An 18297-nucleotide genomic window follows, 5' to 3' on the forward strand; every position below is an offset into this window, starting at 1 on the left:
TAGTACAACCACCAAGCCACTCTCCTTAAAGGGATGGTACAGTATTGGTGGAGATGAGAATTGGGCTTTTAACTTTTTGCAAGATATAAAGAAAACACTTATGATATAGTACAGAGCATACCAATTAAATAGGAATTCAAAGTTTATTTGATGAAAATCGGGTTTGGAATGACTGAAACATCCAAAAACAAAGTAAAACAAAGCGATCGTAATAAAGTGTTGGTCCCACACTTTATTAGAATCGCTCCTTTTTGGATATCTTAGCCATTTCAAAACCAATTTTCATCAAATAAATGTTGAATTCCTCATAGAATTACATGCTCTTTCATATTTCATAGGAGGTTTTTCATTATCTCACCAAAAATGTTAGAAACCTGAAATTAGGTCTCAACCAAAACTGTACGATCCCTTTAAGTGGTCAGTGAAATTCACATTATTCTGTTTTGCAAGACCTAAGCATCTTTCTCAGAAGTTCACCCACCCCTGATGAAGTAGCAAGAGAAGTTCAATATGTTGGGAATCTCTTCAATAATGGCTACCCTGTCCTTGATTTTATGTGGTCCAGCGGTGAAGTAGTCAAGATAATGGCGTCTTGAGTGCCGACAGGCATGATTGCTCTCACTCAATCATGTTTGCGTTGAGTATGGACATATTGTTATGTGATGCAGCCACGGAGCTGCAAGATGGGAATTGCGGGTCGCGCTGCAAGAGTATGTGAAGAAGATCAAAAAGTGATGCATGTTTCCTTTTAGCAAGTGCCATGCATTTTGCATTGCCTACAGTAGCAGTTTTGAATCTAGTCCATGTGATGTCCAGCAAACACATATACAGAATATGAAGGGTTCTTTTTTTTTGGGGGGGGGGGGGTTGCTAGGGTTTTTTCTTCTTCTGTAGTTCAGTGTAATGCCACAATAATGGAGTTTATTCTGCGGAATTTGTTGGCAGAACAAACTTTTTTTTCCATCTCACATTTGCCCGCTGCATGATCTATTATAATATGTTGATGGTATGATTAAGGAGGGTGCTACCTAGAGTATTGACTGTATCATGAATGTTAGAGTAAGATTTGAAGAAATGTCAATCAGATACCAGTACGAAAAATGATGCTCTTATTGCAGGACTGCACACGAACCCATTTTTTTTTTCTGGTCTGACCTGTCTGTCAGATCAGTAGGTACCTAGTTTTTCCATTTTTTACTGGTCTATTCCTGACAAATATACTGATCCGACAGTGATTTTTGCTGGTCAGGGACCATCAGACAACATCAGACAAGTGCCAGTGTACAGCATTGCTTATTGGCAGTAAAGGAAAAGAAAAATCAAAGCTTAATGTCAAATTGGGCCATAACTTTGTAGTTTGGTCAATCTGCAAGTAAGGACAATATACAGAAAATGATTTTTACGAATACCTATGTTTGCAAAACTATATGTGTATTAAAGGGTGCTTGATCTAGGTCTTCCATGAGGCAAAGAAAACAATAAAACAAAAAAATATGTATTTTTTTTTTAATGAAACACTTATGATTTGTGAAAGTTCTTTTAAATGATTATAATTTCCACTCTACCACACAGTTTTTCTAGAAGCTGCCAGTGTTTCCTGCATCATTCTGAATTATTCAAACCAATGTTCATACACATATGTTTTGGAAAACTTGCACTCTAAGTGGAAAAAAGAAAATCTATGATTTTACAGATTTATGGTGTAGTCTAGTTCTGTACTCCTACTCTTTCAGACAAAATGTAGTGTCAGTGATATAACTTGGCATTTATTATAATGATTATGACATTTAAAAGTTATTGAACTCCAGAAGTGCATTGCTACTTTATTGAGCTCAATCAGTATAGAGCAGAATATTTCCTGGAATACACATTGATCATTACTTACATGTGTATGTATGCAACAGGAGTATGAAATGCACTCTTCAGGTTGAAATTTATTTTTTTTTTCATTTTTAGCATTCAGGTATTCTTGCCAGATAATAGATAATCTAGAAAGAAATGATAACAAGGAAACAATTCATGTTTACCCAAACTAGGCTTTTTTTTCAGGATCAAACCAGATATGTCACAACCACCAAATGGCTCAAAATCAGATTATAAATATTTCTCCCTGAGCCAGTAGGCCCCTGGGATAAAGACTATTGATTGTTTGAATCTTGGCAGAATTCCCCACAGGAGAAGGAGCTGTGTTATTGACCTACTATTGATTTAAGGTATATGGAAGGATGATTGCCCTACATTTTACTTCAAACATGCATCGGAAGTTTTCAAGATTGTGGTGTCAGGAATAAAAGCAATCTATTTCCTGTATTTTTCTTGAAATAACATGTTATTTTGAAGCTAAAGTGCTGTTTATTATTTAGTTGTATGATATTGTAGATAGGTCAAGGATCAGAATTTGGTTGTTGATCTGGAAAAGGATAAAGTGTTGTTATTGTGTGTAATTATTGGTCTTTCCCTTATGAGTGGACGATAGATAAAGAAATGAGAAAATAACACACAGATTAGCCAGCGTCACATGACCACTTGAGCAAACTGTGCTTATGGGCCTCATCACTAATATCAGGGATAAGAATGTGGTCATGATTGTCAGTGACTCAATCTTTTTTTTTGGGGGGGGGGGGGGGAGGGGTGGGGATAGAATCTAGGTGTTTGTTTGTTTGTTTGTTTTGTTTGTTTGTTCGTTTCTTTCTTTCTTTCTTTGTTTTCTGGTCATCCAATACATCAGCACAGTCATCTAATTTCAAATGATTAAACAGTGATTTATTTTCTCACTGCCTGTAGGCATTGCAAGTCCAGAATCCTTGAATATGATATGTCATCATAAATGGAATGTTATTCAAAATCACTCTCCAATATTTAGAAGACATGAATTATGCAGACAAGACCTGTTACTGTATAACACAATATTTTTGCTGTATGAAATTTTCGTGAATCAGAGCCGACGGTCTTTTTCGCGGCATGAAATTTTCTCAAGTTACCTCTAACATTCAATCCGTACAGTGTAGACAAGAACTTTTGCGTGCATTTTGATTTTGTGAATCTTGGCTCTCGCAAAATTCACGAAATTAAAATGCACGTGAACATTCCTTGTTTTACAGTGATATTGTAATCCACTCTTTTTGATTCTATAGATGAATCTGACGTCAGAGAACTGTAACTTACTTGTACAGTAGCGACCATAACTGGGGGTTTTCAAAGAAGAACAAAAGTACTTTCAATCAACTGCTTTCAATGGGTTACTGTAGACGTCAATATTTTCGCGCGATTAATTTTTCGCGCTGAGCGGCTCGAAAACATATTCGCGGGTTCTTAAATTCGCGCTCGGTAGCGGGTTAATACACAGTCGCTGTTTTCATCCAGCGATGCCAGCGTACGATAAGCGACGTAGCGAGCGGTGCGAGTGCAAGTACAAGCGCTCGACGTACTCGATAAATGTTCTGTAGGACTAGTACTGTAGTCGCGGGGATGTAGCACACCAATCGGCCGTGGGCTCGGTGCGTGCGATGATACTGCTATATGCTTAAACATGTCTGTACTACGTAGCAGTATCATCGACGAAGCGCACCAGGCCACTGTGCATAGAAAATTGCGAAGATATATTCGCGCGTTTTTGAATTCGCGATAGCCGAACGTAGCGCGAAATCCGCGAAAATTAATGTACCGCAAAAATTTCCACGTTTACAGTATGCAATGAGTCAGGTGCATTGCTGTGTCAGCTAGTGCATATGAATTATCTTTTGTTAGGCATACCTAGAGCCCCCAGTTAGAAATTACATCTGCCTAAAGAAACAGTACCCTACCCGCATCGGTCTCTTCCGAATTGTCTCATGACACTCTTGCCCTCACTTTGGAATGCAATCTTTCATTGAGCTGTGTCATCTTGGCTTGTACATGTCATTGGTATTTAAAGACATCATACAGTCTGGAGTGGAGACTAGAGAGGCAGACTTGTTGGAGACACGCTGAGCCGAGTGTCTGGATGGGGAAACATGCAACATGTGACGTGTCGTTACACCACCCTGGAGAAATTAGAACCGTGCAAGGAGCAATCGAATGGCTAGCTAGAAATTTCCCTTGGCAATCTTAGAGATTATGAAAAGAATTCATATTTGGTGCTGTTGCAACAAATTTAAAGTAACATTGCTAGTCGCAGTTCAGTTACCCCGTAGAGTTCATGCATGAAAAACACTTACATGGTCTGGAATAGTATGCATGATTTTCATCAGTGTAAGGACAGTATTTCCAAATTAAACTTTATCACAATAGTATTATAATGTATTAAAGATAGGAAGCATAGTTCTACTTTAAAAATCACATACAGCAAATGGACACCAAGATTTGATTTTTCACTTGAATAGTGTCTCAGCTGCAGGATTTAAACATTGTCTATCAGACCTACGATGAGACTAACATATGTAGAAATACTTCAGAACTCATTTCATTTTGTCTTCGTAACCGCTGCTGTTGCAGTCACGCATATTGATTTGAGAAAGATATCAGTCATGACAGCTACATCTAATTCCCTGGTGTACACCAGAAAGCATGATGGCAATAGCAATACAATTTTTACTATTTCATTCTTCAGAGGGCAAAGAAGAGGCTGTAAGCAAAATATCAGGCAGATAATGACTGCCACTGATGAGTTATGACTTGATGGCATGAGAACGTGATATGACGATGCCATTGGGGGATTCAGCAAAGATTGCTTTCATTCCAGTTCATGCATTGGAGACATATTCAGGATTGTGCTGAAAGCAAGAATGCAAGAACTTTCAGACTGTCAGGATTCTTTAATAGTTCTAACATGCATCCCAGGGCATGCATTAGAAACATTAATTCAAGATTGCACATTAGGCTGGGGGGACTTCAGACTGTCAAAAAGTTCTTTTCTTGTAACCATAGTTCTAACTTGCATGATATCTAGTCATGTTTCAAACTCGGAGTTACGATGTATCAGACATCAAGTTTTTTTCAGTACCTGCTGATGATACTACATGCAATTTGCTGTATCACAAACATTAACCAGTTGAGAACAGTTTGATTTTGCTACAACGCGCATTTCCTATAGACACCTGCCCAAGTATACTCGGGACTCGTCCTCGATGGGTTACAAATGTAATAGTCTGTTACTGTAAAAGTGGATATTTTCGCGTGACTAATTTTTCGCGCTTGGCCGGGACGGAAGAGTTTCGCGTGTTTTTAATTCCGCGGAATCAAGACATCACGCACAGGCACATATGGCAAACAAAAATATTCGCGTGCTTTTATTTTCGCGCTAGTTTCTGGTTGCGCGAAATGCGCGAAAATTTTAACACCGCGAAAATTTCTACTTTTACAGTATCCCTTTCCATGCCAAGGCCTTTGGGCAATGTGTAAGATGCTATGGTGTTTTCTCTGCCAATTTGCTCTCAAAGCTCACAAAGTGTTAATTTAACATGAAAGAGTAGGCTTACATGTACCTATATTTATGCAGGCATTTATACAGCAGAAGTACATGCATGATGAAAACTTCACTCAAAACTCCTCAGACGTCTTAACAGAGATGAAAGGACAATGTAAACCAAGAAGCTAAATCTGGAAAGCCCTTCAGACTATGACTGGTTAAATACCAAACAAGATGATGAGGACATATTTGTGATAAACACGATTCTGATTAGCTTTCAGACCTTCAAGTACGCCTCAATTAGCATGTATTTCTGAGAACAGCTACATAAGGAAATAATTCCCACATTTCTTCAAAGTGTGTGGCAAGTTGTAAAGCTTAAAAGCTCAATGATGGTTTGAGGTAGTTGTCTCACAAGAGTTTGGTTCATTTTACATTTAAGACATCAAAGCAATTTGTTTTTACTCTTCTTATTTATACTGATAGATGAGAGACTTATAAAATATAATTTGGGTTGTCGCCATTGGCTGTGCCAGCAATTTCTGAACTACATTAATGAACTGACTCGGCCAAAAGTCATCACGAAATCCTCAACGACATACAGCAGACGAGATGCCGCCCCTGTTTTTGCTGGAGGAACTCCTCCTGTCGATTTTCCCGCCCAGTTGGGAGGAAGACTTGTGATGGGAAGAAGGAGAGTGGTGCCCGTTCCCCTCAACAGATCCTGTCATCCCATTCAATCCCATAACCACTTCTGATGAAGATACATGAGAAATGATGGAATCCAGGCAACCGTAAGCCATGCTCTCCCTCCAGCTCCTTGTGTAATAACAAAATCAAATTTCACTGCAAGAGGAAGACAATTCCAGAGGTTTGTGTAGGTACCCTATGTTAAATGCGACGTCTGTCTAAGAAAAAACAAACAAACAAAAAACAACAACAATAACGACAAAGTGGCTGCTTCATTTTGTTTTGGTTCATGAGGAAAAAGCAAGAAGGACAGAGGAAAGAGAGAGATGGTAACCCCTAGGCTATGCCACAAGAGGAGCATTTAATGACTTTCTGTCGCCGACTGTTAGGGAATGTTACCATGGCTAAGGGCAGAGAGGCTGGTCCAATATCTCAGTGATACCTCTCTTTCTGCTTGTTGAATGGAGCCCTTTATGGAAGAGAAACCATCCTGCCTTCTACTACCCCGTTGAGGACGGAGTCCCGAGTATACTTGGGCAGGTGTCTATGGGAAATGTGTGTTGTAGCAAAATCAGTCCATCCTCAATGGGTTAAGATTGGATGAAATTATTGCTTTGAAGTGATAGACAAGAGTTCACTGGGAATGAGAGAGTTATTTTACTGTGCTAGACATGAGTGGAAAAGATTTAAAAAAAACTAATGTAGAAAATTTTTCAATTTTTTTCCCACAAAATATTCTGGTCATACATATTGTGTTTCTCATTTTCTTAGTGCCCAAGCATTTTAACTAAGATGAAAATTTTACTTTGACAACATAATTATGCAGATTAGAAATGAAAAATGTGAGTATGTGCCGGTTCATATAGTGTATTTTTCTTTTTCAAGAGCTTGTCACTGTGACTGCAAATTGCAGGTTTAAAAGCACCATCAATTTTCCCCATGTTTTTCTTTTATGGATTCCAGTTTACAAAGTTTGGTTGCATATAAATGCAGACTTATTTCCTATATTGTGATAATTATGTTGACTATCGTATCCCTTGTGTCAATATTTTTCATGGCTGCAAGTAGGATTACAGGTGTACATCCAAGAACTTCAAGCAGTTATCACAAGAGATAGAAGTATACTTTTCATGCCAAGGTTATTGCAGTTTAAAGGGCGATGTTGTTTTTTACAGTGAGATGTGCACTTGGTGATTCTCTTAAGTTTGGATCATAGAAAGTGTAATTGTAGTGGGATAATGTAGAGCACACACAGCACAGTATTGAATGTGAATCAGTAGTGCATATAAACATACCAACAGAGACTGCAGTAGAGCAAAATTGCATTTCTGCTTTCATAATAATATTTCTAATTACACAGAGGTAAGCGTATACCTCAACTGGCACAGAGCAGGTTAGAATAATGTCATATTGTGTCTCCCTCATGACTTAATCATGTTCAACTGTCATTTTTTAGTCACCTTAATGACATGTTCAAATAATTGCTATGAGCACATTGATTGGCTAGTATTGACATGCTTGCTCAAGACAGCAATTTCCATACATAGGAATTTTCAACTTAAGTAGGGTCCAAAGGTCACTTTTTGACATATTACTCAACTGACAGTTGTCAAATCCAGTGAAATTATTTGACTTACATAGCGGAAATTGCTGTCCAAATGTAAAGTTTGTGCTCTTGCCTGCCTGACATGTATTTGAAATGGGAAGGGGAGATGAGGTAGGCGCATTTTCTTTTCCTTTTTTCTCGGTTGAAAAGTTGTATGTGGACTGAAATACAAAGTACATTTTTTTAAACATTACTATACTGGCCACAATTAAGGTTGTGCTTATGTTGTCAAAAAACTTTCATGACTTGGAGGGGGGGGGGGGAGTGGGCTATTCAGAAGGAAAGCATGTTGTTGGCTGACATTTAAGATACATTTCTAGTGAACGGAAATGAAGTAACCTGCTGTTGAGATGGTGGGGGCTGGGGAGGGAGAATGCCTTGATTCTGACATCCTTAAGTTGAGACTGTTAAACCTGTTAAGGACTAGTCAAGAGTATACATGGGCAAATGAGAAATGTGTGTTATTTAAGCAAAATCAGTTCACCTTCAATGAGTTTAAGGGTGCAACAGAATTTGGGCATGCTTGTCAATCCAAGGAACTATATTAGAGTTGGACCAAAGTAGATCCACGGTGACAGAGAGTGGTATGACTAGGTCCATTACATTGATCCACTTATGCCTTCCAAAGTCAATATGTTGAAATGTTTGTTGAAAAGGACAGTAATACGAATAAACACCCCACATATCACCTCGAGAAATGAAAGCTTGTTTATTCTTAATCGATTTCCATTGATGAAACAGTTGTAGGGCCTGTGTTTATTTGTTGTTGTTGTTGTTGTTATTTCCTTAGTGTGTAAATGTAATTAATCAATGAATTCTGAGCTAGGAACTAATTGATAAAAGTTTTAATGGAGGTACATGTACACAAGAATAAACTAATCTGTTATTAATAAAGAAATTTGTGAGAAAATAGACTTCTTGGAGGTTATTAACGATGGTTCTACAGCATGTGTCAGGGCAAGGATTCAGGTACTGCTTTACATGATATTAGTTGAGTGCAAGAGAGTGCTAGCAGATTGCAAGGTCTGTGGCATTAATGCTTTCTTCCAGTCAGTGATGAAATGCTCACAACAACATGCTTTCATCAGCAGAGACTCCAACTCTTCTGCTTTCCACAGGAGGTCTCGCCCATTTGAGGGCCATCCTTTTCAAAGTCTCCCACTTGAGTTGAATTTCCCTCGCTCTAGCTAAATGACTCCCGCTTAGGAAATATTTTTGCCCCACTTCAAATTTTGCTTCCTCCTATCCAACTTTTTTTTTTGTTTCATTGTGTTCAAAAAATGAAGCTAAGATAGCTCCAGAGAGCATCTTGTATGTACAGCCTTAGAGCTTTGGGACCCTGGCCGCAAGGGATGCCATGCATCCCACGTATGATGTACCGCGCTGTTGTGCACATGTTTACTGTCAGAGTCTCCATTTTGCTAGCCGGTTCAGGCAGGTGAATCTCTTGTGTAATGAGGTGATAGAGGTTGGAGTCTCTGCAGCCTTTCTTTGTCTTCAACTTGTGATATTTTGTCTGTATGAGTGAAAATAAATTTAGAGATTCAAACTTGTACATATCTAAGGCAGATGCTATAGTGAAACTTGTCTAAATGAAAAGGTCCTTACAAAAACGTAAGACATAGTGGTGTGTTTTCTTTTTCTGCAACAAATTCTAAATGTTGTTGTTTTTTATTGGTGAAGGTCTAGGTGTGTATTTTGTGTCAAACTTTCCATTGTCTTCATTATATTGCTTGGGACAAATAATTCCCATTTCAAATAAGGCCTCTTTCAATATTACAAAATACGGAATTCTTCTTCCACTCAACTGAAAAAACGGGAGAGACATTGTTAAGCCTCTTCCGAAGAATAGAAGCAGCAGCAGCAACAACAACAACAAGAGACTGTTTACAAAATATTTCCATTTCCATGAATTCTGTTTATTCTTTGCAATCATTCAAGATATTTTTCTGTCATATCTATATAGATGCCATTAATGATGGAAGAGTAATTTTGTGCAAATGCTACTATCTGTCAAGAAGTACAAAAAGACTACTAAATACTTACATCACACTTTTTACCCACCTAAGGATTAGATTGACAGTTTGTGAGACAAATCAATGTGGTTACATGAGAGGGTTTTGTCAGTGATAAGCTGTGCAAACATCAGGGGTGGTGGTTATTCCATTAGACTAGCCATCTTTATGGGCCAAGGATATGGGGCAGACTAGAATCAGCCACTGATGTGCTGGGATGTAGCTTACGGGGCGGCTGCAGATCAATCGGAGGAGGGATTAAAGATTTACATTCTGTGGGGAGATGAGTTATGTCAGAGGAGGAGGATCAATACAGGATTCAGATTGAAGAGAATTTTTCTCTCTTCTTTTTTTTTTTGAGAGAGAGAAGGAGAGTGAGAGTGAAAGGTGTTTTTTTGTATATAATGTATATATATTTTTTGTATGGCTGTCACACAATGATTTCAAAGTGATGCATTGGGTATTTGTTTCACCTACTCAGTTTCACTGAACTCCTTTTAGCTCAGTTAAATAAGTTTTATAGCTGCGTGGTGAGAAGTAGCTTATGGGTTCATGTCCCATCCTTGTTCCTTCCAGTTCACTTTATCTAATCGTACATATCTTACCTGGAATATCTAGTAACAATAGAAGAAAGCAAACATTCAGAAAAAAAACACACAATATGGACATCAGCCTCTATGTAATGATTGAGCCACGCTTCAACTGACTTGATTTGGTGGTTTGTTGGTAGATATACTTTTATTTCTGCTGTTTTTGCTCTCATTGTTGAGCAACAAATGAGTGTGGATCCCTCAGTGGTGCTTCAAATTTGAAACATCTGAGGAGCATGATTCCCCATATTATACATGATGATTGGTACCTTTGATAAAATAGAGATTCATTTCAATGAGACAATAACTCAGGACCCCCCCCCAAAAAAAAAAAAAAAACAAACAAAAAAAAAACACACAAACAAACAAACAAACAAAAACAAAAACAGAACAAAACAAAACAAAGAGAAAAAGTAATTAAGCTCATATAGAATAACAGAATAACAACCAAAATAACAGCAAAATAAAGACACATCTAAATAATACAGCTTTGAAAACCTTGAAGTCAGATCAAAATCAGAATTGCACAATACATGTAGTGCAGGATGCCTTTGACATTCTCACCCAGATCTAAAAAGGAGAAGGAAGTTCATCTTCTACTTTGCATAATTAACCTTTCTTTCTTTCTTCATTTGTTTTAATGGCTGTTTCAGAAGTGTGAATAGGGATTTAGAGAGTGAAAGAGAGCCCTTGGGTGAACTGCCCCATTTCATTAACTGATACATTTTAAAATGCAATGAGGAGAAGTCGACGACATCATTTCACGGCACACATTCTAGACTAATGAGATTTATAGAATGGTGCCAGTTAGTTGGCTGCTGCGATAGCTTGCTGCATTAAAGGTTCTGTGTAACGAAACCACAATGCATATTTGTGTCATTAGTAAATGCCTGCATATTTTCACTCAATCATTTTGTCATCAACAATGCTGCTTCAGTTGACAATGAGACCATTTGTTTGTTTTGTTTTTTGTATTTGTTTTTGTTCTGTTTTGTTTGATTCTTTTCACTTTTGCTGGCATCCCAGGCCTATCTGTAAAAAAAAAAAGTAAAAGAAGAAAAAAGTGGCATATAGGAGATGTTGTAATGCAGGTCTGTTTTGTTTACCAGCTGTTGCAGAGCACAAAACATTAAGTGATTATTTAAATATATTACATACAACAAGCTATTCCATCCACCTTTTCATAATAAATCCACCACCAATTTTGATATTACTGTAGTACAATTGACTCCCATTATAACAAAGTCCTTTAGACTGACAGTTTTCTTTTATGTCAAAATTTTATTATAGCTAAACAATAGAGTATATAAAGATGTATAGACAATGATTTTAGGACCTAATACATTGTTACTTTTGTTGCATTTTTTGTTTTGTTTTGTTTTGTTTTTGTTTTGTTTTGTTTTTGTTTTTGTTTTTACTAGGAGTGTACTGTAGAGCAAAATTAGGGGAATGTTAAAGAAAACATTACTTTTCTTTTTAATGAATCAATAGCCGTCATCTGTTTTATGAAACAGAAGTTAATGAAAAGGTGCATTCCCTTGATATGTTAATGTGATATATTACTGAAAAAAAAAATGTGGATGCCTTTACTAGAAGAGTTGCACTTCAGGTGCAATTTTCATTTTCTTGAAAAAAGTAGTACGTTCCTTAAATTCATTTTATGATTCTAGTGTGTTGCCATCACAAATTGTTTTAGAGTTTCCACAAGGAGAGGTAGAAACATGGAATCAACTTTAGACATGGACAGATCCAGAGTTTTTCAACAGACGGTCCTACAATGTATTCTCAATCTTCCCATGAGTGTTACACATATCACTCTTTCTATATATATTTGCAGAACCCATAATTCTGTCTTGGGGAAACATGCTCTTTAAGGCTCAATCTAGATGGTTAGCCTTAATGGGGTCATTCCTAATAACATGCTCTAGAAAACAGTCTGCTGATAACGTGTCAATGACATTCTCGTGCAGTGAAAACTTGACATACAGAAATCTAGTATAAAGTAGTAACTGATGAAATAAGTTTGTTTTAATATTTGGATCCAAATTCATGCTATCTTTTAAAATATATTCTTGTCTCTTTTGCATTTTGTTTGATGTTCTTGACATAATGACAGATAGAATGATCTAATGAACAAAGTTTCTAGTTTTAAAGGCCTTTTTTCCTGAGTTTCTGCCAAATTCTTGAATTGTTCAGGCATCTCTAACAGGTTTTTCTCTTCTCTGCTTGCCTGTGCAGGTTGGCCATGCTGTGGGTCCAGAGGACGACATGGCTGTGGGCACTCCAGGTTTCCATAGCAATCATCAGCGTTGCACAACACATCCTCCTCATGTATTTACAATATAAGGTCAGAGGTCAACCCTGGGCCTCTTGCATGTTTGGGGAATAAAAAGTTTTTTTTTTTAATAATTAAAGTTTAATATTATGTTGTGTGATGAGTGCCATTGTCATTTTGTTTTGTGTCAGTCTCTTGTCAATGTTTTTATATTCTTCATGTTCTGTATGTTTATTTATTTTTTTCTCTGTATGATTTTTCAAATCATTGTTGTACATTGAATCTATTGTGCTATGTTTCTTTATTGTATCATATGCAAGGACTTGCAGAATAACAACCAATTCCTAAGCAAGTTCTTTTTATTACTGTGTTGAAATGAAATGAAAATAAATCGAAAATGAAATGGGGGCAGGATCGATTGAATTGAATTCACTCTGCAGCATACTTTGGTCCATTGTATTCTTTAAGATTGTCCACTGAAATGAAGATTTGAACTGTTGTATGTAGAAAAGTTATATATCTGTAAAATCCCTTAGTAAATATTAATGTTGTACTTGATTTTTGTTTATGTTATAGCATAAGCTAAGAAGTAGGGGGCTTTATCATTCTTTGTTTGTGGTTGGCCCATGTGATATATAATTTCCACTGCATGAAAAAAGAGAGGAACTTCTGATGAAATTCATTGAAGTATGGCCTTATGTAATCATCTTCCATGTTTTAATTTTCTTATTTCACAGGGAAGTGTTCTACAGCAGATTGTCACCATGTCTTTTTTTCTAGAAATCGTCAATAGTGTGCCGTTTATTATCACAGTGAGTAAACCACAGTGTACATCTAAATACAGATCTACATTTTTTTTCAATGTTAAAGATGGTTTCTGCTTGTTCTGTGTTATTTTTGTTTTTCAAATATGCTCAGAATACTGCTATAATAATGTAAAGCCTTCAGCTACATGTATGTAGGCCATACATGTTTTGTGTATCCTTTGTGAAGCTTGTATTTTGTAAAATTTTGTTGATTGCATGATGATACAACACAAACATATAATCCTCTGTAAATCTGTTTTCGATTTAGCTTTCAACATTTACATACGTTGTAGTGAATAGGTTCTAAAAACAGAGCTTGTTGATAGTGTTTGCACTATACTTATACCACCAGTGCATATCATTCCTCAGTTGAGATTTGTTCAATTTTTTTGTTTGGTTCTACCAGTAGGTTCCTGAAAACCAGTGGAAGAAATCAACTATGATTGCAAAATAATGATGTTGGTGATGTCATGTGCAGTGAAGTTAGTTGATTTGTTTGTTACAGATGTAAGAGCAAAAAAAAGGCCACATTTTGCCAAAAATTGAAAACAATGTTAAAAAAAAGGCCACATTTTGCCAAAAATTGAAAACAATGTTAAATATTCTCCTTGTTGTAAAAGTAACCCAAGTTTTATGTTGTTTTTAATGTTTCAATAAGATATTATCAATGGATATGAAACTTATGGTGTTCTTTTTCCTATCACAGATTTTCTGGGAACCATTAAGAAACCTCTTCATTCCAGTTTTCTTAAATTGCTGGCTCGCAAAGCAGCTTCTTGAAAATCTTTTTGTAAGTATCATTATAGAAGATTATGCACTCCGCTATGTGTATAATGTGCGTATTCATGTGTCCATGAATGCATCTACTTATTTTCCCAGAATAGTTGGCATGAAATTCTTTATCATAACTGATGTTCAAATATCTTTTGAAAAAGACTGAACATAATTACAAGACTATACCAAGCTGAAATGTAAATTGTTGTGAGGGCAATTTGTGGTATTAATGTGCCCTAGATTTGATCTTTGATTATTCTTCATATTGCAAATATGGGTAAACATGCATCAGGGAGCACATACAATGGTGCCTTCTGTTTTGACATTAGTGTAGAGAATAGTAATGTACAATGCTCTTTGACGGAAACCAACTACCTTCAAGCTTTGTTCCATATGCTGGTCAAAATTGCATGCATACATACCCACCCATTACATCTGTAAAGAAGCAGTGGAATATTGTGAGAAATTACCAGTGCGTTCAAGTAGCCATAACTTTCTGTAAACTCGTTTGCATTTGCACAATCATTCACTTATTTCCTGCACTTGGGTCAGTTCTCTGTCTATTATTTTTCCCTCAAGGTACTTTCTCTCTAAATGGAAATAACGGAATAAAGTACATGATGGCATTAGTTTTTTTTTATTATGTTTGGGTGTGCTTTAATACAGGGATCCTCTGTGCAAGCGTGAGCCTGTGCTTACAGTGCAATGAATAGATCATCATCCAAACTGACCTTTGTCCTCTTGACCTCTCTTCATAGAATGACTTGCATAGAGTGATGATGAGGTCACACTCAGCACTCTCTCAGCAGCTCATGATCCTCTTCTCATTCATCCTGTGCCTCATATTCACCAGGTGAGTCTATCCATGCATCTCTGCCCCAGATTCCTATGTGGATGGGGTTGTCCCCCCCCCCCCTCTTCCCATCTAATAAGAGTTGTCTTGACAGGATGCATATGCCCCATCCTTCTTCATCCCTTAGTGTTGATCCATGTTTGTGCTTTTAAACATATTTCCAGTGGGATTTCATGCTCTCGATGTTTATTTTATTCTTCTTCTTTTTTTGTTCTCACAAGAGAGAAATGGCCTGCTCAGTTTTGATGGACCTGCTGTAACATGTGAGATTTCCGCATCCTCTCACTCACATTCTCCATTTCTTTATTGCTGTTGAAATGCTCTTTGCATCTTTATCCCAACATACGAAATACAATGAGCATGTAGGGTGGAACATCCTATTACCGGACGCTTTTCTTTGTGGCTTTGAATTCCGTACTCATAGAATAAAATTTCGGCTAAAAACAACACCACTTATTCACAGACTCATGGAAATTACAAATTCAGCCAACTTACGTCATTTCTTCGTTCCAGTTTTTAGAAAATATGCTTCAGACATACCCCTCTAAAAATAGTGGTTTTTTGCGCCGTGCAAAATCGTATTGTATTACCGGACGCTAATCGAATAATCGAGGTCTTTCGCACCTAATCCTTGCACCAGAATCACAATTCATCCCACAAATCACCGTACACATTCTCACCGAGCGGATGACACACAAACAAATCTGCAAATGAAGCTCAAATTTCGTATTTTACAGTAAAATGTCTGTCTTGACCATTTCGAACAGTTCACGCAATAAAACCTTGTGAGAAATTGACAACTGGTTAGAGTATACGTGCTTTGTCTATGGGAGCTGCACGCGCGGGTGATGAGTTGCGTGCCCCTTAGCGCACAACTATTCCGCATCGTTCGCGTTTGAGGACGATAGCTACAATTTTTCCGATATTGATCAGTGAACTTTTGGTTCTAATAGAATCTTCAGCATTTTTCCTGTATGTGAGTGGGATTTTATAGAATTTCAGTCGCGAAATGTGATTCAAACATGCATAAATATTAACTATAAACGAGGTGCGGGTCACTCAACTATAGATTTGGGGTAAAATGTGAATTTTTTCGTGTTTTTACATTTTTATGTGGCGTTTTTTGCGATTTCGGTCCACACAAAGTTCTGTGAGGCTAATCTACGAAGTCTCGCGCGTACAGAATGTCATTAGTACGCAAAAATGTGCGTGTCCGGTAATACCATGGTGTCCGGTGACACCATGCTTGCCCCTACACCATGAAAATATATTAAAAATCTCCATGACCTAAGCATCAATAGTCATGGGTGCAAAACAACATTCTCTGTAAGCCCTCACTTATTTTTCTTGCAGTTATCTATTTTGTCTTCACCAAGAAAAAACAAACAAACAAACAAAAAAAGAGTAAAAGGCAAAATTATCACATAAACTATTATATCACATGTTACCATTACCATCCAAACAATTACAAAATATGCTTTTGAAAATTATATCAGTATCGTTTTGATTCCATACAATTTGTAATATTGCAAATTGAACAGTTTTTAACCCATTGAGGATGAGTCCCGAGTATACTCGGGCAGGGGTCTATGGGAAATTTGTGTTGTAGCAAAATCAGCCCGTCCTCAACGGGTTAACATCTTTTGATCTCTTGACGCAGTGTCTGTGGGATTCACCACCTAGAGAGGGGGGATGTCACCATCAATGGCATGTCCTTTTTCCACGCCTTCTACTTCACGGTCGTGACCTTCTCCACCGTCGGCTACGGCGACATTGAGGTCCGCATCTGGCCCTCCCAGCTGTACATCATGATGATGATCTGTGCGGCACTCGTGCTCCTCCCGCTCCAGGTGAGATGGGTTTTCTTTCTTCCTCCTCCTCCTCCTCCTCCCCCTCCTCTTCCTCCCCCTCCTCTTCCTCCCTCTCCTCTTGATCCTCTTCTTCCTCCTCTTCCTCCTCTTCCTCCTCCTTCTCCTCCTCTTCTTCCTCTTCCTCCTCTTCCTCCTCCTCCTCCTCCTTCTCCTCCTCCTCCCCTCCTCCTCCTCCTCCTCCCCTCCTCCTAACTCCTCCCCCTCCTCTTCCCCCTCCTCTTCCCCCTCCCTCCTCCTCTTCCTCCTCCTCTTCCTCCTCCCCCTCTTCCTCCTCCTCCTCCTCCTCCTCCACCCCCTCTTCATCATCCTCCTCCTCCTCTTCCTCATTGTATGAGAATAGTGTAACCACATAGCACAAACTACAGAAATTATTTTCTCTATCTGTGACCCTGTAGTTGGAGAACCTGGCCTATTTGATTGTGGAAAGGCAGAAGCAGGGAGGAACATACAGCAGGCATCGGGCTCAGACCGAAAAACATGTGGTCGTCTGTGCCACCAACCTCCAGTACGACCTCATCGTCGATTTCCTGAACGAATTCTATGCCCACAACCACCTGCAGGTAAAGGATATGAATGTTAACAGGAGATTTAATGTCGAGTGCCCTTAATAAATTTGACATTTCCAAAGAGAAATTCAATTAGTGCAGAAACTGCTGGAGATATTTCAACTACTGTACCTAGAGAAATTGATCTCTTGAAAAGTTGATGGCCATGCAACATACATAAGATTTTTTTTTTTTCAAATGAAGTATATTCATGATTCCTTATTTTTCTTTCTGTGAACACATTGGAGTGATACTTTATTTTCATTGAATGTGATTGTTGATGCTCTCAATGAGAGGAATGTCAAATAGTTTGATATTTTATGAAATACAATCGGGCATAAGGCTGTCTGACTATTTAATATTGTGTCTTTATGGTGTATAGCCAACAAGACTCTCCCAGAGATTAGTATGTTTTAATCTTGCCTGATAAGCAACCTTAATATATCTTTGGTTTAAAAAAAGAAATATCACTTTCGATTATCAAACATGAAGCATTGTGACCTGCAGAGGTGATGTCATTGGTGAGGTCTGTAGATTGGCTGTTTTTATAGTCTAACATTCAAGGAAAAGTGTCTGACATTGAATGTACATAAGCACCTAAAAACTGCTGACTTGAATGTGTTTCTTGACTTCAGGATTTCTTTGTGGTTCTCCTCTCACCGTGTGAGCTGGACAACGCCTTAAAGGCCTTGCTGATGGTCCCACTCTGGGCCCAGCGAGTGATCTACATTCAAGGGTCTGCCTTAAAGGACCAGGATCTAATCAGATGCAGGTAGGACTAGATTAGAATTCTCATTGACCAGGTTTGGACCTGTGTCTGTATCGTGTATTATGTATGTATCTTATATGTGACTTGCCTGCATCACAAAACCACCAAGTTTTTGAG

At 37.9% G+C, this 18297-nt stretch overlaps 1 protein-coding gene across 1 annotated transcript in view; it reads left to right on the forward strand.

Annotated features, from left to right (window-relative positions):
• The window catches only part of LOC139735107 (potassium channel subfamily T member 2-like), a 268472-nt gene that overhangs the window by 224275 nt on the left and 25900 nt on the right, over positions 1 to 18297 (forward strand). The window contains exons 5-13 of the mRNA XM_071645878.1: positions 783 to 810; positions 7439 to 7458; positions 12526 to 12634; positions 13300 to 13374; positions 14075 to 14158; positions 14901 to 14995; positions 16656 to 16845; positions 17262 to 17426; positions 18047 to 18183. Of these exons, the coding sequence (XP_071501979.1) occupies positions 783 to 810; positions 7439 to 7458; positions 12526 to 12634; positions 13300 to 13374; positions 14075 to 14158; positions 14901 to 14995; positions 16656 to 16845; positions 17262 to 17426; positions 18047 to 18183 (903 nt within the window). The remainder of the gene's footprint in view (positions 1 to 782; positions 811 to 7438; positions 7459 to 12525; positions 12635 to 13299; positions 13375 to 14074; positions 14159 to 14900; positions 14996 to 16655; positions 16846 to 17261; positions 17427 to 18046; positions 18184 to 18297) is intronic.

This window comes from Diadema antillarum, unplaced genomic scaffold, assembly GCF_040938485.1.
Source record: "Diadema antillarum isolate AM-2024a unplaced genomic scaffold, OU_Dant_1.0 seq00000563_RagTag, whole genome shotgun sequence".
NCBI lineage: Eukaryota > Metazoa > Echinodermata > Echinoidea > Diadematoida > Diadematidae > Diadema > Diadema antillarum.